We start from the raw sequence: 22912 nt of genomic DNA on the forward strand, positions 1-22912 counted from the left end.
CCACACTCTTGCCCAGCTTCCATTAATGTCCCCTAGTTCTCCCACCACCAGACCTGCAAGATTTTGCAGGATTTTGTTGTCCTGCAAGATTTTGACATCTTCTGCATTCACTATTGCCCTTCCAAACTTTGCATCATCAGCGAACAAATGAAGTGTTCCTCTTAGATCCTTCCCTATATTGTTAATGAACAAATTAAACAGCAGTGGTCCAAGAACAGAACCCTGCGGCACACTACTAGTCACAGGCCGTCTTTTGGACTCTACTCCTGAATAAACTACTCTCTGATATCTCTCCATCAAGCATTCACCTATCCATCTCACCAACCCTATATCCATTCCCATATGTTGTAGTTTGCGGATTAGAATTCCATGTGATATCCTGTCAAAGGCCTTAGCCAGGTCCAGCAGTATCAGTGTAAACCCATTACCCTTATCCAGTTCAGCCGTCACTGTGTTCTAAAACTTGAGCAAGTTACTGAGGTATGATCTACCCTTCACAAAGCCATGCTGTCCCCCGTACAGTATCTCATTTTCATCAATCCATTCCTGTATTTTTCCCTTGACTACTTTCTCCAAGACCTTTATAACGACTCCTAATATGCTGATCAGTCAGTAATTTGCAACAGTAGTCTTGGATCCTCCTTTATGCAGTGGAACTATTTTCCCCTCATTCCACACCTTCGGGACTAAACCAGACCTGAGACTCAGATTAAACAACATGGTCAAGGGCATCGATAATTCTTTAGTCGCTTCACGTAAGACCCGTGCTGCTATACCATCCAATCCCCTATTAAGGTAATATACTATTCACCTCCACTTCATTCATCACAATTCCCATATAAACTAATGGTTGCTTCATTTTTTCAATGTCACCACCTGGATGATATACTCTTGCAAAGTGCTCGCTCAGTAATTCCACTATATCGACTGATTCAGTGATCTCCTTACCATTGTCATTCCTTAAAATCATTCTGCCATGTACAGTTTTTTTTGCTTGCAGCATATTGAAAGAACTGTTTGGGATTCTCTTAAGCTTGCATAGCTAGTTTCCTTTCATAATCCGCTTTTGCTTTTTTAATGGATGAATTAAAAAGAGGAGGGGTTAAATGGATGAATAACACCATTAAGCTCAAGCTTAATGGTGTTATTCATCCATTTAACCCCTACTTGTTTTACTATTCGAACCCTAGGTATACAATCAGCCATAACCTCCTGTAAATGCTCCTTGACCATTTCCTATGCTCTATCGACATCCAGCCCTTGCAGTTTGACATGCCATGGCACTGATCCAAGCAATCTCCTAAGCTTGCCAGCATGGTAATTCCACGTATACCTTGTCTTAATCGAAAATTCCACACCTTTAGCTACCGCCCAGGTCAAGACCTTATGATCACTCTCACCAATAGGTAGCAGCATGGTCATATTCATTACAGTCAAATTCTCAGATGCTATTACCAGGTCAAGCACTCTCAAGCCCCTAGTATTTTCAACTACATGCTGTCTTAGATAGTTATCCCTTAATAATTGAATAAAATCCATTTCCTTCCTCACATGTGTCCTCTTCTCCTTCCAATCACTGTTACCATAGTTGAAATCCCCCATAATAATTACCCTCCTTCCACTCATTTCATCAATTTGTTTATGCATACTGTCTCTTGTATTATCCAAATAGAAGCAAACAAAGTTTGCACCTGAAATATAATCAAGAATGGAGCAACTTGTATATAGAAGGTAATGACTTCATGTCACTTGCCTTAGCATCTGATAATGCAAAACACATATCCTTATGGGTATGTATAATGCTATGCATTATGGGAAGGGTCACTACCCAGACGAGTTTCAACCTTTATTGAAGTCTCGTCAGTGAGAGAGCCATACCCAGAGATGATACTAAGGTTGAAGTAATGCCAAAGTCATATTTCCATATACGAGTAGCCAAAAGGTGTCACACCTTATTATTAAAATACTCTCTGGATTAGAGATGATGTTGTTGCCCCAGTTCTGATTATATTTCAGGCGCAAACTTTGTTTGCTTACATTTGGATATAGGATTAAACCAAGTATATAATTTCTTGGTATCTTTAATTTATATTATAACCAAGTGGAAAAATTTGCAATGTCTGTCTCTAATCCAGAGTATTTTAATAAGGTGTGACATAATTTCTTGGTTTCTTTAATTTATAGTATAACCAAGTGGAAAAAACTTCCAACATCTATCTCTAATCCAGGGTATTTTAATAATAAGGTGTAACACCTTTTGGCTACTCATATATGGAAATATGACTTCGGCATTACTTCAACCTTAGTATCATCTCTGGGTCTGGCTCTCTTACTGACGAGACCTCAATTAAGGTCGAAACTGGTCTGGGTAGTGACCCTTCCCATAATGCATAGCTTTATACATACCCATAAGGATATGTGTTTTGCATTATGGGATGCTAAGGTAAGTGATGTGAAGTCATTACCTTCTATATACAAGTTGCTCCAGTCCTGATAATATTTCAGGTGCAAACTTTGTTTGCTTACACTTGGATAAAGGATTAAACCAAGTATATAATTTCTTGGTATCTTTAATTTATACCATTAGTTGTGTGTTGCAGTTTTCTTGAGTGAGTTAATGAGTTAAGCCTTGATAGAATAAACCTAAGTGCTATTTATACATCACAAGTCGATTACCATTAGTCATTGTTTGCTATGAACTATTAATTAAAGTTTTGAGAGAAGATAGAATTGCCATTCCTGTTTCTCCTAATTCATGGAATATCTAAATACTGGGTAATGAAATTTATGTTAAGCTTCTTTCATTAATGCTATTCAAATAAAGAATTAAAGAGACTTTTAAACTGTTGAGAGGCAGTTACAGGGTAGACATTGGAGAGTTCTTTCACTTGGTTGAACGGCGGGAAGGAGCGATAACAAGGGGGCCATCCCTGGAAGTTACAAAAGGAGGCTGTGCACAAGAGGGTGAGGAGTGGTTTCTTAGCGTGGAGGGTGGTTGAACCTTGGAATGCATTGCCTGAGAGAGTGGTTGGAGCAGGAACGGTCAATGAGTTCAAGGAGTGGTATGATAAACTTTGTGTTCCCTAAAAACAACCTCCCACGATGAATTTTTTTGACTCCATGCAGGCCTGGATAATAATAAAAAGTAGCCAGTCTCTCTCTCTATTAGTATATGTATATATATATGTACACAGAGAGAGAGAGACTGAAATTTTGAATTGTAAGCGTTTTGTCGCTTTTAGAATAGTGTAGTGTGGAATAAAAGTTAATTACATAATTTTATAATAATTCCACCCATGAATGGTTGGAATCCTAAAGTACATTTATATCATGGATGGGGTATAAGGGATAGATAATCTGGAATCTTTTTTTTTTCTCCATATGCAAAACATGGCCTTTGTTCAATCCTCCACTAAACAGGATGGTATTGACTTTATTGTTATTATTACTATTATTATTATTATAACTAATAACTGGTATGAGCCCTAACAGAGAGAGTCAAGGAAACTAAATTATAAAGGGAGGAATGGTGTGAATGTAAGAATGACAATGTTATATAACTGTGTTAATGACAGGAATGGGCTCTGTCATAGAAATGTTGATGAGGAGAGAACGATTTCCGGTTTGTGTTTATTCAGTTCAGACCCATCAAATGTGTGCAAAGATGTTTACATATCTAAGGCATTAGAGAAGAATAGAGATATGCAAGTTGTCCAACTGTGTCAGGTAGACTGCAAACAAGATAATATAAAAGAACAAACAGGTAGATTATTATGTCTATACACAAATGCTAGGAGTATCAGAGACAAAGGAATAGAGTTTGTTGCCTTAGTCAATATGTTGTGACCTCAGATTGTAGGTATTAGTGAGACTTGTCTGTCAGAATCAGACCTAACTGGTATCGAGTGTCAAGGGTACAGTATTTTAAGGAGGGATAGAGAGGATAGGAAAGGAAGGGGGGGGGTAGTGCTGCTAATGTTATCGGATGACTTGAATCCAACCTATGATTGTAGTACTACTACTAACAGTATTTCATGTGGCAGTGAGTTTGAAGCTATCTGATGTGAGGTGGAATCTAACAAGATCATTTACATAGTGGGGTGTTGTTACAGACCTGGTGGATCGGTTGCTAGTGATGAAGAAATGCATCACCAAATAGAAAAGATGAGCACAAAAAGAGTAATCATAATGGGGACTTTAATTATCCAAATTTTGATTGAGTAGCAGTAGAATTTCATGAGAAGAATGAAAATGCATTTATTGAGCTGTTGGGGGACAACTTCCTCAAACAGCATGTGACAGAAGGAACTCTAGAGCAAGAGTGTTAGATTATATTATAGTGTCAGAGGGTGTTTCAGTTAAAGACGTAAGTATTCTGCCTCGGTTGCTGACAGTGATCATGCGGTACTCACTTGGGAAGTGACTAAGTTTATGAATGTTCCATTCAGAAAAGTTTACATACTCAACTAAAAAGCAGTTAATTATGACCTACTGAGGAGTATAGTGAGTTCAGTAGAATGGGTTCGGTTGATGGATGGGAAGCATATCGACAGTGCATGGGAAGCATTTAAACAATACTTAAATGATGCTAGATCAGAGTGTATCCCGAGAGTTCGAAGAATAAATAGGGTAGGAGTCAAATGGATGTGTAATCTTGTTAAGCAAGAGATTCGTAAAAAAAAAGGACAATGTGGAAGGAATACCGTGTGCATAAGGATGACGTCTCTTATGAATGTTATAAGTAGCAGGCTAGAATAGTCGCAACTGTTGTTTAGAAAGCAAAGTCTGAGTATGAAAAGAAACTGACTCTGCGTGCTAAAGACAACCCACAAGAATTCCATTGATATGCTGCAAGTAAAAGAAAGAATGAATATGAAAGAATAACTCTTCTAAATCCCGATGGCATGAGGGTTACAGATGCAGATTGAAGTTGTTCATTTAATGAGTGCATATTTTATTAAAAGCTATCAACCTGGTGTACGCAACATTGAGCTCACTGTTACCTCTTCACTAGATTAAGAAACGTAGGTGTATTAGGACGAGGTATTAGAACTGTTGCACAAATTGAATAAGAATTCAGCAATAGGGACTGATGGGATATCAGCACATGTGCTAAAAGAGTGTTCAACTGAATTGGCCATTCCTTTGACCATGTTGTTTCATGAGTTTCAGAACAGGGAAGATTCTGCAGAAATTGAAGGAATGTATGGTAATTCCATTGCACAAGGGTGGCACAAGGACTGATGTATCCAACTGTTGACCAATTAGTATATCAGGAGTGGTGGTGAAGATTTTGGAAAAATTGATTAGGGCTCGCATTCAGAAATGGGTTGGCAGTGAACAAGATGGGTTTACTAAGGGAAGGTCAAGTTTTAGAAACTTGCTCACATTCTATAACAATGTTACCATTGAACCAGATGAGGGAAATGGATAATCTATGATACTTTTGTATTTTGCTAAGGCTTTTGACAGAATAGAGCATGGCAGACTGCTGCATAAATTGGAGAAAATGGGTTTGGGTTATAGAATATTAGCATGGATAAGAGGATGGCTGACTGACATATCAAAAAGTGCTATATGGGAGATGTGAGTCTGCCAGATTTAAGGTAACTAGTGGTGTACCACAGGGATCAGTGCTTGGTCTAATGTTATTCAATCTCTACATTAATGATACTGGGAAAGATTCGACAAGTGACATACAGCTTAAATTCATCATCGGCTATTTGCTGATGATGCAAAGATAAGTAGGGTGATCAGGAATGCTGCTGATATGTAGTACTTGCAGAATGATTTGAATAGGCTGGAATTGTGGGCATGGTTAAGTGGGTGTCAGTTCAATGTCAGTGAATGTAAAGTCATTCAGTTCAGCGTGATTAGAGATCCAATGTCGTATTATATTGATTGGATTATGCTAGAAGAAACTGCGTCTAGGGATCTTGGATTGTTAATAGATCGGAAGTTCAGAGGCTATGTGGCAAAGATTGCAAATACAACTCAAAAGATAATTGCAATGCTGAAACTAACATTCACATGTAAAGATGAGGATGTTATTTTGCCTTTTTACAAGGCATTGATAAGACCTCACTTGGACTATTGTGCGCAGGTCTGCTTGCCTGGTTTCTGTTGTGATTCTGATATATTAGAAAGAGTACAAAGTAGAGTGTTAAAAATGATATCAGGATTGTGGAATACTAATTATGAATGCATTATTAAAACAACGTAGTTAAGGATATAAATTAAATTAAACTTTAATAAATATTTTCCGATATTTCGGTAACGTCACGTTGCCATCTTCTAAAGGAACTTACAAAAAAGTTACGTGCACGTAGGCACTACAACACAGAAACTGGGAATGAAGAGATGAAGCTATTGTTCTCCTAACAGTCCTGATGGTGCCCTCTAGCGGGCTAAGTAGGTGTTCTTGGCCGTTGGGCTGAAGGTCTGCTGATGTAGGCCTCCCAAATTTGGGGCAGTCGCATACAACCAAATTTGTTGAGGTTTGGAGAATTTCTTAGGGCTGAGGCTGATTCCATAAAGAGTCTTTCAAATTTGTATTTGCTACGGTGTATCACTGTAGCTTTCTTCCACCGTATTCTGTGGCGTGTATCCAGAGCATGGTCCGCAAGCCCAGAATGACCATATTTGTGAAAACGGATGTAGTCCTTGTGTTCCGAAATTCTGATATTCGCTGTCCTGCCTGTTTGGCCAAAGTAAGACAGTTTACAACTGCAAGGGACCTGGTAAACACCAGGTAGGTCTAGGGGAAGTGGTTGGTCTTTAGTGGAGCGGATAAGGGATGCCAATTTTCTGTAAGGTTTGTAACAGGAGGTCAGGTCATGTTTTTTTAAGATTTTGGTAATCTTTTCCGAGGTGCCTCGGATGTAGGGAATAGTGATGGATTTAGAGTAATCCTTGTTATGGAGGGGGGGAGGGGGATGTGTGGTTTGTAGGTTCTAATATTTTTTTTTTGGATTTTTTTGGGGAGGGTAGCCATTGGCTGAGAAAGTGTTGAGGATGTGATTTAGTTCAGTGTTTAGGGCCAAGTCGTTTGAACAGATTAGTTTAGCCCTGTTGTATAGTGTTTTCACTACTCCATATTGTTGTGAGGGGGTGAGTGGGATTGTTGGTGAATGTATCTGCCTGTATGGGTGGGTTTTCTGTAAACTGAGAAAACCAAGGTTCCATTAGGCTGGCGGGTGACTAATGTGTCTAGGAAAGGGAGGCTGTTGTTTTCCTCTTTTTCCAGAGTGAATTTGATTCTGGGGTGTTGGTTGTTTAAGTGTGTTAAGAAGGAGAGAAGTGTTTCAGAGCCATGTGGCCAAATAGCAAACACATCATCAACGTAGCGAAGCCATATGGTTGGTTTTTGTGGGGCAGAGGCTAAGGCTTTTTCTTCAAAGGTCTCCATAAAGAAATTGGCCAAGGGTGGGGAGAGTGGTGAACCCATGGCTGTCCCCTCTATTTGTTTGTAGAATTTTCCCTGCCAAACGAAATAGCCCGAGTTCATTGTGAACTGAAATAAGGCTGAGATATCGGGAGAAAATTTAGCTTGGATTAGTTCTAAAATTTCCTTGAGTGGGACATTTGTAAATAAAAAAGAGACATCAAAGCTGACCATTATGTCAGTATGTTGGAGTGTAAGATTTTCTATGCTGGCTTTGAAATGGGCTGAGTTTTTTATGTGTGATGGTGTGTTGCCAGTATAGTGTGTGAGCTCTTTGGCCAAATGTTTAGCTAATTTGTATGTGGGAGAATCAATGCCATCCACTATGGGACGTAATGGCACATTTTCTTTGTGTATTTTTGGGAGTCCGTAAATACGGGGGGTATAGAATTAATTAAATAGCTTTAATCTGTTGGTAACTTCTACAGGCCAAGAAGTGACTCTCTTAAGGAGCCTGTGAAGTTTTCTAATCTGAGAGTTGGTGGAATTGTAATTGATGGGAGGTAAGTGGCCGATCTAATACAAGAGCATTCAGCTTACATGTGTAGTCCTTTTGGTTAAGTACTACAGTTGCATTTCCCTTATCTGCTTTGGTGATAACTAATTCTTTATTATTCTTCATTTCCTGTAGAGCTTTATATTCCTTGTTGGATATGTTGGTTTTTGGTGGTCTTGCTTTGGAAAGGACACAGGCTACATTCTATTAGATCGGGCTATCGGATTCTATTAGACCAGGCCACTCCCTATCAATTACAATCCCACCAACTCTCAGATTAGAAAACTTCACAGGCTCCTTAAGACAGTCACTTCTTGGCCTGTGGAAGTTTCCAACAGATTAAAGCCGTTTAATTCTATACCCACCCCGTATTTACAGACTCCCAAAAATACACAAAGAAAATGTGCCATTACGTCCCATAGTGGATGGCATTGATACCCCCACATACAAATTAGCTAAACATTTGGCCAAAGAGCTCACACACTATCCTGGCAACACACCATCACACATAAAAAAACTCAGCCCATTTCAATGCCAGCATAGAAAACCTTACACTCCAACATACTGACATAATGGTCAGCTTTGATGTCTCCTCTTTATTTACAAATGTCCCACTCAAGGAAACTTTAGAACTAATCCAAGCTAAATTTTCTCCCGATATCTCAGCCTTATTTCAGTTCACAATGAACTCGGGCTATTTCGTTTGGCAGGGAAAATTCTACAAACAAATAGAGGGGACAGCCATGGGTTCACCACTCTCCCCACCCTTGGCCAATTTCTTTATGGAGACCTTTGAAGAAAAAGCCTTAGCCTCTGCCCCACAAAAACCAACCATATGGCTTTGCTACGTTGATGATGTGTTCACTATTTGGCCACATGGTTCTGAAACACTTCTCTCCTTAACACACTTAAACAACCAACACCCCAGAATCAAATTCACTCTGGAAAAAGAGGAAAACAACAGCCTCCCTTTCCTAGACACACTAGTCACCCGCCAGCCTAATGGAACCTTGGTTTTCTCAGTTTACAGAAAACCCACCCATACAGGCAGATACATTCACCAACAATTCCCCCCCCCCCCTCACAACAATATGGAGTAGTGAAAACACTATACAACAGGGCTAAACTAATCTGTTCAAACGACTTGGTCCTAAACACTGAACTAAATCATATCCTCAACACTTTCATAGCCAATGGCTACCCTCCCCAAAAAAATCCAAAAAAAAAATATTAGAACCTACAAACCACAGATCCCCCTCCCCCCGTCCATAACAAGGATTACTCTAAATCCATCACTATTCCCTACATCCGAGGCACCTCGGAAAAGATTACCAAAATCTTAAAAAAACATGACCTGACCTCCTGTTACAAACCTTACAGAAAATTGGCATCCCTTATCCGCTCCACTAAAGACCAACCACTTCCCCTAGACCTACCTGGTGTTTACCAGGTCCCTTGCAGTTGTAAACTGTCTTACTTTGGCCAAACAGGCAGGACAGCGAATATCAGAATTTCGGAACACAAGGACTACATCCGTTTTCACAAATACGGTCATTCTGGGCTTGCGGGCCATGCTCTGGATACATGCTACAGAATACGGTGGAAGAAAGCTACAGTGATACACCGTAGCAAATACAAATTTGAAAGACTCTTTATGGAATCAGCCTCAGCCCTAAGAAATTCTCCAAACCTCAACAAATTTGGTTGTATGCGACTGCCCCAAATTTGGGAGGCCTACATCAGCAGACCTTCAGCCCAACGGCCAAGAACACCTACTTAGCCCGCTAGAGGGCACCATCAGGACTGTTAGGAGAACAATAGCTTCAACTCTTCATTCCCAGTTTCTGTGTTGTAGTGGCTACATGCACGTAACTTTTTTTTGTAAGTTCCTTTAGAAGATGGCAACGTGACGTTACCGAAATATCGGAAAATATTTATTAAAGTTTAATTTAATTTATATCCTTAACTACATTGTTCAATTCCTTAAGTGTTTTAATAATGCATAACCAACGTATAAGCCTGTCTATGAGAATAATTATGAATGCAGATTGGGGATTTGTAGACTGCAGACACTAGCAAACAGGAGGAGGTGAAATATGATTGAGACTCACAAACTTCTGAAAGGGTCATACATGATTTCAATTGATGAAATTTTTCTCGTCCTTTCTCCACCCTCCATGGGTGGGGTAGCCTTGGAAGTTTGAGAATGAAGGCCCCCCTAAGAAGGGATGAGGGCTAGATTTTTCTCTCAAAGGGTGGTGCGTGATTGGAATGAATTGCAGTTGGATGTTTTGAGTGCAAGCAACATGAATGAATTCAAGAATAAGTATGATAGCTGGTGTGTGTAGTATGTGGCCTCCCTCGATGAGTATCTGACTCTCTGGAGGTCTCTCTTAATAATAATAATAATTATTATTATTATTTTGTGACACCACCAAGGAATCCAGACTTATTGAGGGAGGGTACCTGCTGTACAATTGTCTCCATCATCTACACCAACTCTATCTACTGCTCACCACCACAAGTATTTTTGGTCTGTAAATTGCATGTGTCCTAAAGGTTATGTGATTATGTTATCAAAACTTTTGTTAATTGGTATTTATTTATTTATTTTTTTCAGGTGAAAGAAGCGCTTCGTATACTTCTGCATCATGTAGTTATAGAATTCCGAATGAACAACCAAAATACGGTTGAATATCATGCAACGTGTGACAATGCTATGGTGCTACTTCGCTATCCTTCTTACATCTATGCAGCTAAAACATTGTAAGTCTGTTTTTGTCTCCGTAGAGTGCTTTTTAATGGAACCATAAATACAATAGCTATCACAAGCTAAAGGCGATTACCTATAGTAATACCTTGTGAATGACAGTAAACTATTTCTGTTGTTCATTTGCAAGGCGTAAACTAACAAAACTTTACACATGAAGTGTCTTCATGACTTGCTTTTTATGTACCAAAAATCACTACAGTTGCCCTATTGTTATAATGTAAAATATTCTCTAGGAAGTTTATTTTTATAATTGTTTCCACCAGAAAAAGTTTATCTGTAGTGGCAATATGACTTTATCCAAATTCCTACTTTATAGACAAATTACACATCTACCTACTACTACCATCACCAGATGTGTTGTTATTATTATGATTATTACTTTGCAACATCTCTAAGGATTCCAAAGACTCATCGAGTGAGGACACCTACTCTACAACTCTCCTTCTCCACTATTAAATCCATCAACTACAGCAAACCACAACTACATCATCATCTACACATATTCCATCTACTGGCCACCAGGGTTAGTTCATGGTTATTTTATGTATTATTATTATTATTATGCGACACCTCCAGGGAGTCCAAAGACTCATCGAGGAATAGTGTGCCAACAGCATCAAATGGTTGATCTCCTTCCAACTACTAACTGTGCTCAAACTTGCTTAACTTTTTGCTGAGCCATTAGTAGCAGAGGCTCTACCAATTGATCAACCTTTGCTGGCATGGTTGTAATCTGAAAAGAAATCTAGAATGTTAATCTCACAACCACAGCTTGAGACTATCCAAGGCAATATTGAAAAAAACTCAAATATCAGATAGCCTATTAACAAATAGCCTATCTGTTATTTGAGACCATGACACTTTTTATTGCAGACTTGAAGCAGCTAGAAAAAAAAAGTTCCATGTTTAGCTGTCTCTAAGGCAAAGTTTCCATATTATCTTACTCTTAGCCCAGCCACTGTAGCATTTAAATATGTTATTTTTAGAGGGACCTGTGGCATAGTATAATTATTAAAAACAACACATAAGTCCACAGTAATAATTTAATTAATAAATAAGGTAGATATTTCGTACTAAAAATAATAGTACATCTTCAGTGTTACAAACAGATATGAATAGAATACAAGTAACGAATATTGGTGGATCACCTATTAATATACAATGTTGTCGCGAGCTAGGAAATGAAAGAAATTAATAAATAATTAATATTTAAGATAATTAGTTTTTTAATGATTACATAAAATAAAAGTCTCCCAGATCTTCAAGAGAGAGAGAGAGGCAATCATTTCGATTTAAATTCAGTCGGTGTAAAAAAGCTTCACAACTTTCTTTAAAGAGGCATTCATATTTGAACCTGCATCTATGAAGTAGAATAGCTTTATCCCACTGGATATTATGGGTAGTGGTATACTGTGTTGTGTTAGACCAGACTTCTGAGGTTTGTTGTAATCAATATAATATTGATGTTCTTTTATTCTTTTTTCCACAGAATGGCCAGTTTGTCCAAAATAAGAAACATCATAGTCACAAGGAATTTTGTAAATGCCAGCCAAAGACAGAGATGACAGAATTAATTATTTATTAATTTCTTTCATTTCCTAGCTCGCGACAACATTGTATTTTAATAGGTGATCCACCGAATATTCGTTACTTGTATTCTATTCCTATCTGTTTGTAACACTGAAGATGTACTATTATTTTTAGTACAAAATATCTACCTTATTTATTAATTAAAGTTATTACTGTGGATTTACGTGTTGTTTTTAATAATCTAAATATGTTATATTTTCAAACCTTTTGTGAGCAGGATTGACAGAAAACACAAGTTGGGTTGTCTGTATTCAGACATGTACCTTATATTCATTTCCTTAACATGTTTTGACTTGTATGCAGATCTTATCAATAGAAAGGTAAACTTGTTGAGATATTTAAACTGAATTTTAAAGTTTTTTTTTTTTTTTTTTAAGTATATAAGCAGTGCTACAAAGTATTGTACTACCATATTTTAAATATATTCAGAATTTGTAATAACAGCAAGTTTTTATGATATAAAGTGAGCCTCTTCTTAGTATTCAAAACATCAAGTTCCAATCAGAGTTTTTTGAATGCAAATTTATGTTTATAACATTGAGTTCACTGATACCTCTTTACTGAATGAAGAAATTCAGGTGTATGAAGAGGAAGTATTAGTTGTTTTAGAGAGATATTTAATTTGAAAGAATAACTACTGAATGCAGATGGTATGTGAGTGGCTGATGCAGAAGTGATTGTTCAGTTGAGCAGTCATTTTGCTAAAAGCTATCAACCTGGTATATGTAACATTGAATTCTCTGCTATCTCTTCACCATATGAGGAAACTCATGAATGAGGAGAAAGTACTAGAGCTGTTGCACAAACTGAATCTGCAATAGGAACTGATGGGATATCATCACAGATGCTAAAAAAGTATTCAGCTGAACTGGGTATTCCTCTGACCAGGCTGTACAATTTGAGGCTCAGAACAGGGAAGATTCCACAGAAGTGGAAAGAATGTGTGGTAATTCTATTGCACAAGGTTGGTGCAAAGACTGATGTATCCAACTATCGACCAATCAGTATCTTAAGAGTAGTGGTGAAGATTTTGGAAAGGTTGGTTAGAACTTGCATTCAGAATGGGTTGACATAGAATCTACTTTGCAATGAACAGCATGGGTTTACTAAGGGAAGGTCATGTTTTAGCAAGTTGCTGACATTCTATAATAATGTTACCATTCAGTTAGACAAGAGGAATGAATGGATACATCATGATACTTTTGGATTTTGCCAAAGCTTTTAACAGAATATAGCATGGAAGACTGCTGCATAAATTGGAGAATATTGGTGATGATCCACCTAAGAGGATCATCATCTTAGGTGGCATCTTCATAGTGAGGGTTTGCAATTATGGATCTATCCATAATACAATATGGGGGTCCCCAAGAACCAAGTGGAGGGGAATGGTTTCCTGTATATTTTTGACAGGAAATATACAGTAGATCCATATGTGTGTTCACAGGGCTGGTTTGCCTGTTCTGAGGGATGAAAAACCTGAGTTTCCAGGCTTCAACATTTTATGGAGGTTGGGAGAAAGGACGAGGGCATCCTTGGAAGCTGAGAATGGCTAAGGAGGAGGGTGCAGGGCTAGATTTTTCTCTCATAAGGTGGTGCATGATTGGAATGGATTGCCTTTGTGTGCAAGCAGTATGAATGAATTCAAGAATAAGTATAATAGCTTGTGCATGTAGTATGTGGCCTCCCTTGATAAGTCCCTGGACGTCTCTCTTAATAATAATAATAGTAATATAGACGAAAGTAAGAATATGATTTCTTGGCAGGTATTATATATTACTGAATCTAATGCAAGGTTTTCATTGAGTTCTGTAATATATGGGGAGTGGGGGGTGCTGGAAAGTGCTGATAAACACCTATAACAAAAATTCTTATATCCTCGTATGTTCTTTGTTGTGCTTATATCAGTTGCTTTAATATCATTTTTGTTCTAGGTGTTTATCAGAACTTTCCAGCCCTCATCCTCTACTTCATATAATACTTGGCAAGAAATCGCATTCTTATTTTCATCTATATAATCCTAGAGTAATCAGATAAACATAAATATTTCATAGTTCAAATATGGTATTCTTTCCTTTGTATTATCAATATTAAATTCTCTGACTCACAAGAGGTATACAGGGTACTATAATAGTACCTCATAAAAAGTTTATTATTACTAACTTCCGTGATAATTTTCTTCCAAATAGCCGTTATCAGTTAGGACTACAGCATTGTTAGTTATTATATTATTGTTATTTAAGGCACTTCTAACTGAATCAGTCTACTTATATCCTTTTTTTTTTTTTAATCTTCCTTGGCATCACGTATTTTGCTAATCTTTCTTTTCCTTTCTGTTTAAAATGATCATATCACCAGAGATCAGCTTTACTCACACATTCTTGAATGCTAGTAGTGTCTGCTTCCTTCCTGATATCTTCATTTTTAATATGATGCTGACATTGTTGTAGTTTGTTCACGTTCTTCTCACCATTCTGAACAATTTTCATCAGATCTGAGCTCCACAAGATAAAATTGATTTGAACATTGTCCTATATACTGTTGCCTGCTGTAGTGTTTTGAGCAATTTCTCTCTAATTCCATATAAATTATGCAGTTGACTCCCTAACGTACTAAGTTTGCTAATGTTCTCTGTTGTCCATTTCCATATTTAGTTTTGCCATGTTCACAAAAAAATGTGTCTATTTTTATTTTATTTCTATAGGTCTCTCATTCAGGAAGCAACTGCTATTATCAGTGTTCCTACCAGTTTTCATAGTTATCTTTTTATTGCTCACTCATGTTCTTAACAAACTTATTACATAGATATTCAATTTAGTCAGAGAATCCTGCAGAGTTGTACTGGATTTATTAAGGATTATAAAATCACCTGCATAAAGTAAAGAGCTAAGATGATTAATATCTCCACTCTTAACCATCATCATCATCAAATTCCTGCCATGTACCCTGCAGGGGGTGTACAGTATATGATAGTGCCACATGAAAAATTTACATCATTACTAACTTCTTATCTACAATTTTCCTCCAAATCAGACTGTTCCTTGTCAAGACTCCAACATTATCAGATCTTATATTTCTATCAGCTACTTTGTACTGTATCAATCCACCTATATCTTGGTCTTCCTCTGGGTCGTTTTGCTGCCAACCTGGCAGAGAACACTTGTTTTGCTAATTTTTCTTCGCCCATTCTGTTTAAGTGACCATACCACCTGAGATTAGCTCTGCTAACTGGGATGCTGATAATGTCAAGTTCTTTCCTAATATCCTCTTTTTTTAATATGATATTGCCATTGATGCCATCTGTTCACACCTATAATCTTTCTCAGGACTCTCATATCTGCGGTTTCTAGTCTTTGGTCAAGTGTTTTACTTCTGACCTAGCTCTCAGATCCATAAGTTAAAACTGGTTTGAAAACTGTCTTAACTTATTCTTGTTTATTCTTATTATTCTTATTCTGACTAATTTCTATCTTATTCCATATGAATTTATTCAATTGACTTCCTACCATACCAGCTTTGTTGATTCTGTTGTCTATTTCCATATTTAATTTACCATCTTCAGTAAAAATCGTGCCTAAGTAGCTGAAATGTTTTACTTGTTCCACAGGTTCTCCGTTCACAACACAGTTGACATTTTCAACGATTCTGCCTATGTTCATTGTCTTTGTCTTTTTATTGCTGACCTTCATACTGTTAAATTGTGAATGAAGATATTCTATGCATTATAATACTTCATTCATATTTAACATAATCCACCACGTCATAAGCAAAACTTGTAAATATTATTTGTTGTTAGTCTCTTGCTTGTAATATGTTATTCATATAAATGCTTTGAATTTTGTTTATTATTAATTAACTATATAATCCTAGGATATGTAATAGTAATAATAAGAATCTATATAAATATGTCGAAAGATGTTGAAAGTTTATTTTTCACTTGATCAGACTATAATAAATTTAGTTTAATCCTTTATCCAAGTGTGTGCAAACAAAGTTTGCACCTGAAAGTATCTTCAAGACTGGGGTAAAGTGGTACAACACCGGGCAACTCCTTGCAAAGGTGGAACAAGCTACCAACACGCCTATCTCAGTATCTCCCATAATGCAAAATACATCTCCTTGCGGATATGTATAATGTTATGCATTAAGGGAAATATCCACAAGGAGATGTGTTTTGCATTATGGGAGATACTGAGATAGGAATGTTGGTAGCTTGCTCCACCTTTACAAGGAGTTGCCTGGTGTTGTACTACTTTACCCCATTCCTAAAGATATATGTATAATGTTATGCATTACGGGGAAATATCTGCAAGGAGATGCGTTTTGCATTATGGGAGATACCGAGATAGGAGTGTTGGTAGCTTGCTCCACCTTTGCAAGGAGTTATCCGGTGTTGTACCACTTTACCCAAGTCCTAAAGATACTTTCAGGCGCAAACTTTGTTTGCACACACTTGGATAAAGGATTAAACTAAATTTATTATATAAAAATGTCATTCATTTTATTTATTTTACTCTGTAAAATTTATTATAAGAAACTGTGTGTATATAAATTTAAATGTACCTTATGTGAACTGTGATATATATATTTTTTTGTTATTTCTATAAGTAAAGGTAAATTTATGGGATTTGATTGGCTGCTGACGGAGAAATGGAGTTTGTTTTAGTTAGCTGATGCTGAGAGCGTGAGCTACTGTGTATAAAGAGAAAAGCCAGTTGATATAAGCTGAATGGGTTAAAACCAGATTTTAGCAATAAAGGGTGAAGTGCTAGAGACAGCATAGAGATCGGTAGTGAGTGGCAGAAGGGGAGTTGATATATGCCGAAAATCTTCTAGGAAAGGATAAGGAATTAATAGGCATTTTGAATTACTGCTATAGGAGTTCTGATACTACAATAATTGTTAGTGGAAGAATAGTGCAGAACCGAAGTTAATACATATCAAATAAGAAAATAAGGAGTCAGTAAATAACTTAAACCAAGTGCATCAAGACTTGTGTATTTCTGTGTCTATAATTCAGTTATTATACTGGAAGATTTCTTTTAAATTGTGTTACCATAAAGTAAAAGTCAAATGCAAATGTGCCTATGCGAATTCGGAAAGGACAACTCTTACCGGTAACCTGGTAAGAGTTGTCCTTTCTATGACTTGTGAAGCAATATCGCTCAATTTGGTCGGATATATTTCGACCATAGCTGTGGTGTTATGTCAATCAATGGTCGGATGTTAGATGTACTGAAGTACTTTCCCCTCAAAACAATAAGTGTTATGTTGTTCTTTTAAGTGTTAGCTGACTGAGAAAGAATGTAGTGTAGCCTGTCATGAGATTAGTTATTGTAACATTCGGAAGCTTAAACTTTTAAGAACTAATCTCAACTTGATTGACTGAGCATAAAGAACTGAGAAATGAATGTTTGATAGTTTATGGATTATAACTATTCTGAATACTTTAAACTGGGCTAATATATTTATGATAAGATTCATCCAATTGGATAGAGAGAACTATGTGAAAGAAATACTAATTTAGAATTAAGAAATGTCAACATTAGTCATAATCCACAAACCTAACCTAAAAGTTACTAATATCTGAATATAAATTCTTGTATATATTTAATTGGATAACTTTTTTCAGATAGTAATACTTGTATGTTTATGTTGTACCATTCCACATTAAATGTTTTCTTTTGTTGAGTTAAATTTGGTGTTTGCCTGATTTTCTTTCATTGCACTGCTCATAAAATTAATCGGACCTTTGCGGAAGCCTTGATTGCTATTAACAACCTTGGCCTGAAAATAAAGTGATAATATAAATATAGTTGATGATTGATTCTTCTATATTATTTGGACTAATCTGAATATAGGGTGGTGCCCTTGGCCTGAAAATAAAGTGATAATATAAATATAGTTGATGATTGATTCTTCTATATTATTTGGACTAATCTGAATATAGGGTGGTGCAGTATAATATAAATTTCTTTATATTCAGATGAGCATCAATCAACAACTGTCGAAGAAAAACGGAATTTAAAGAAGTAAGAATAAGTTTAACAAACCAACATAATTAGAGCAGTCAGCTGGGTAGGACGTTCCAACAATACCATATCTATTACAACAGTTCATCAGTTTAGTCAGGGAATCTTGCAGACTTGTAGCATATTTATTTAGAAGTATAACATCGTCCGTATAAAGCAAAGAGCTGATATTAACATCTCCAATTTTGATATCATGTTTAATACCACTTTCCTTCATAATGTGATCCATATAGATAATGAATAACAGAGGGGTTAATGTACATCCTTTTCTCACAAAAGATTTAATATTAAACCATCTTCCTGTACTTCTTTCAATTCTAACTGTTGACTTACAACTCAAATAAAGACTAGTATTGCTTGATATAATGCCCCATTAACACCATATAACCGTAGCGTATTGAATAGCTTCTCTCTTTGCACCTTGTCATATGCCTTTTCCAGATCAACAAAACTTAAATATAGATCTTTGTTATATTCCCATGCTTTCTCGACTATTTGTCGTAAAGTGAAGATCTGATCCTGACAGCCTCTATTTGCCTAAATCCAGCTTGTTCTTCACCAAGCTTTCCTTCCACAATTCTTCTCAACCGTTTCTCAAGTATACTAGTATAAATCTTGCCAGGAACACTCAGTAGGGAAATACCTCTGTAATTCTCACATTCAGTTTTATTTCCCTTTTTATATATGGGTACTATGAGAGCTCTACTCCAATCATTGGGAATTCGTCCCTCTGTCCAGGCTTTCTGAACTATGCAGTGCAGCCAGATGGTGATTTTATATGGTGGTATAAAAGTAAGACTTTTATACCACCATACTTCAGCATTTCTGGTCGAATATCATCTACTCCTGCTGCCTTTCCACATTTCAGGCCTTTGATGGCTTTTCTACTTCAAGTATGGATATGTATTCCTGACTGTTATGCCTGTTGAGTGTTTTTTACCACAGTGCTATCACTGCTTGTTTCATTTAGCAATTTTTCGAAATAATTACTCCATACTTCAAGGATATTTTTTTCCCTTGTTTTCATGTTCACCTTTATCATCTCTAACTTGTTTTACAGCACTCTTTCCTCCATTTCTAAGCTTCTTCAACAACCTCCAGAATATCTTACTACCTTCTTAATATTTATTTTCTATGTTCTTGCCAAAGTCCTCCCATGACTTTTGTTTAGCTAGTTTTACACACTGTTTAGCTTTCTTACATTTGTTTCTGTATTCTGTAAGAGTAAAAGCTGACTTATTTGCCATGCTTTTTGATATGCTTTCTTCTTTTCCTTCACTGCCTGTTTAACTTCCTGTGTCCACCATTGAGTTCTAATTTTTCTATCCTTGCAGACAACTTCATCACATGCCTCTCTAGCTGAATCAATCAGGACTTTCTTCAAGGCTTGCCACATCTCCAAGGTTTGATTCCTGTTCTCAAACGCTTTTATTTTTTCTTCAATAATCTTTGTGTATTTTAGTCTACAGTTCACATCTGAGAGCTGCTCAACTTTTATTTGCTTTATAAAACTTTCTTACATGTTATTCTTTTCAATATGAAATTCAATTTTATCCTGCTCAAGACTAAATAGTGAACACTTCAAATTTCAAATCCTCTGTACACCCTGGTGTCCTGCACCTGGTAGAAAACATCACTATCAACAATAACTTAGTCAATGAGAATTTTCTTATTCCTTGCCTCTTCTCTCCATGTGAATTTGTGCACATTTTTATGTTGGAACATGGTGTTAGTAATAACCAGTCCATGTCCTGAGCAGAAATCCAACAGATATTTGCAATTGTTATTATCCTTGCACTTTTCTCCCAATTTTCCCAAAATATTTTTGTATATCTGACAATCATTTCCTACTCTGCTATTCAGAACCCCAACAAGGATCAACTTTTCCTTTACCTTTATCATTGTGTCAGTTGCTTTCTCTTAAGCATTCATAATGTAATATATATAGATGTTGAATTATGGTGGAGATAGTGTTCACTCTTGTCTCACAACTGATTTAACATCAAACCATCTTTCTGACCCTCCTTCAATTCTGACTGCTCACCTACAGCTTACATATTGACCATCTATTGCTCAATGTAATGTCTCATTTACACCATGCAATTTTAACAGCATACTTTCATATGCTTTATTCTGTCTTTCCTACAAAATCAGGACCAGCTTTTCACTTTTAGAGAAATAGTTGAGAAATCAGGAAATTTAAATAGAGATATTTGTTATATTCCCTGATTTCTCAGCTATTTGTCTAAAAGTGAAAAACTTATCATGACAACCTGTATTTGGCCTGAATGCAGCCTTTTCTTTTGCAAGTTTCTGATCAACAATTTTTCTTATCCTCTTCTCAAGTATGCATGCATAAATTTCACATGGGGGGTGCTCATTAAACAAATTCCTCTCTAATTCTCATATTCAACTTTATTCCCTTGTTTTATAGATGGGAACTATGAGAGGCTGTACTCCAATCATCTGGAATTTGACCTTGTGACCAAGCCTGAGTTATTTAGTGCAGCCACTGTAAAGCTTTTATACCTTCACATTTCAGTCATTTCTGTTCAAATATCAACTGCTCCAGCTTCCTTTCTGCATTTCAAGTTTTTGTATATCAGCTTTCAGAGTTGTTAATCCAGACATCTAGAATATTTTATGTTTAATTTTCACATCACTTGTTTTCTCTGATTCCTTCTACTATGTGCTTTCTTCACATTAAACTTTTTGAATAGCCTCTAGAACATTTTGTCACCCTCCTGATATTTATCTTCTATATTCTTATAACTCTTACCATGACTTTACCTACGTATTTTTTATGTATTCTCTAAGAGCACATGGTGACTTCTTTTAAAATTTCAGTACTTCTTTTTATCAGTGATTGCTTCTTTAACTTTCTGATACACCATGCAGTTCTGATTTCAGTGGTCAGTGCCTTTTATCTGAATATTCAGAATCTGTGTTTTCTTGAGGAGTGCTTAAGGGTCAAAGCTGTATAAGTGAGAGGAAACCTCCACATAGCCTTTAAAGGAATGCAGAGAACCGAACAGGGCTTCTGACCTAATGTCCAATCCTCACCTTCTCGTGATGCATCCTGTTAGCTATCTACCTGCATACTGAGCAAACAAGGATGGCTGGCAATTTGGGATTTAGCTGACCAAATTGTATTCTTATTGGTTTAAATCAAAATATAAAATGATGGTACAACATGACAGAATTTCATGCCAGCTGGGGTGTCACCCGGTTAAACAAGGCCCCCATTGTTTTCGCCAGGAAACCAGGGTGAACAGCGAAAAGTCAACTATGGGAACAAATCCTAGAACACACCCAAACTCAACATCACAAGAGTTTAAGATCGGTACTTTCAATATAAAAAGTCTGAATGGCAAAGAAATGGAACTAGAAATTGGATAAGTATCAGATCAACATAATAGGGGTGATCGAAACAAAAAAGACAAAATCTGGTGATATTTCTTTGAGCAATAAATACAAAATGTTATATTCAGGCAAAGACAATCAGGGAGAAGGTGTAGCTATAGTATTGAACACAAAATATGAAGCTAATCGTCTTGAATGGCTAGCAATATCAAGGAGAGTGATGTGGGCAAATATCAGAATGGGGGGACTGGACAATGAGACTCATTTGTGCCTATGGTCCCACAGAAGATTCTACTAAAGTAGAAGTGGAGGAATTTTTTGATGCTTTAGAGAAAGCAACTGACACAATGAAAAAGGAAAACTTGGTCCTTGTTGGGGATCTAAATAGCATAGAAGGAAATGATTGTCAGACATACAAAAAAATTTTGGGAAAATTTGGACAAAAGAGCAAAGCTAATAATAATAGCAAATATCTGTTGGATTTCTGCTCAGGACATGGACTAGTTATTACTAACACCATGTTCCAACATAAAAATGTGCACAAATTTACATGGAGAGAAGAGGAAAGTAATAAGAAAAGTCTCATTGACTATGTTATTGTTGATAGTGATGTTTTCTCTCTCTGGTGCAGGACACTAGAGTGTACAGAAGATTTGAAATTGGAAGTGATCACCATTGAACAGGATAAAATTGAATTTTATATTGAAAAATGAAAAGAGGAATATGTAAGAAAGTTTTAAAGCAAATTAAAGTTGAGCAGCTCTCAGATGTGAACTGCAGTCTAAAATGCACAAACATTATTCTAGAAAAAATGAAAGAGTGTGAAAACCGAAACCAAACTTGGAGATTCAATGAGAAGCCCTGAAGAAAACATTCATTGATTCAGCCAGAGAGGCATGTGGTGAGGTTGTCTGCATGGATAGAAAAATCAGAACTCCATGGTGGACACAGGAAGTTAAAGAGGCAGTGAAGGAAAAGAAGAAAGCATATCAAAAGTTCTTGGCAAATAAGTCAGCTTGTGCTCTTAGAGAATACAGAGACAAATGTAAGAAAGCTAAAGACTGTGTAAAACTAGCTAAACAAAAGTAACGGGAAGACTTTGGGAATAACATAGAAAATAAATATTAAGAAGGTGGCAAAATATTCTGGTGGCTGTTGAAAAAATCTCAGAAATGGGGGGAAGAGTGCTGTAAAAGGAATTAGAGATGATAAAGGTG

The 22912-nt window shown here is 36.6% G+C and overlaps 1 protein-coding gene across 1 annotated transcript in view; it reads left to right on the forward strand.

The window, feature by feature from the left end:
- LOC150105963 (DNA-directed RNA polymerase III subunit RPC3-like) overlaps nucleotides 1-22912 on the forward strand; it is a 136783-nt gene that overhangs the window by 732 nt on the left and 113139 nt on the right. The window contains exon 2 of the mRNA XM_090394600.1: nucleotides 10561-10706. Within this exon, the coding sequence (XP_090250726.1) occupies nucleotides 10561-10706 (146 nt within the window). The remainder of the gene's footprint in view (nucleotides 1-10560; nucleotides 10707-22912) is intronic.

Source organism: Typopeltis vanoorti, chromosome 6 (genome assembly GCF_054136105.1).
Source record: "Typopeltis vanoorti isolate ZY-2024b chromosome 6, IOZ_Tvanoo_1.0, whole genome shotgun sequence".
Lineage (NCBI taxonomy): Eukaryota > Metazoa > Arthropoda > Arachnida > Uropygi > Thelyphonidae > Typopeltis > Typopeltis vanoorti.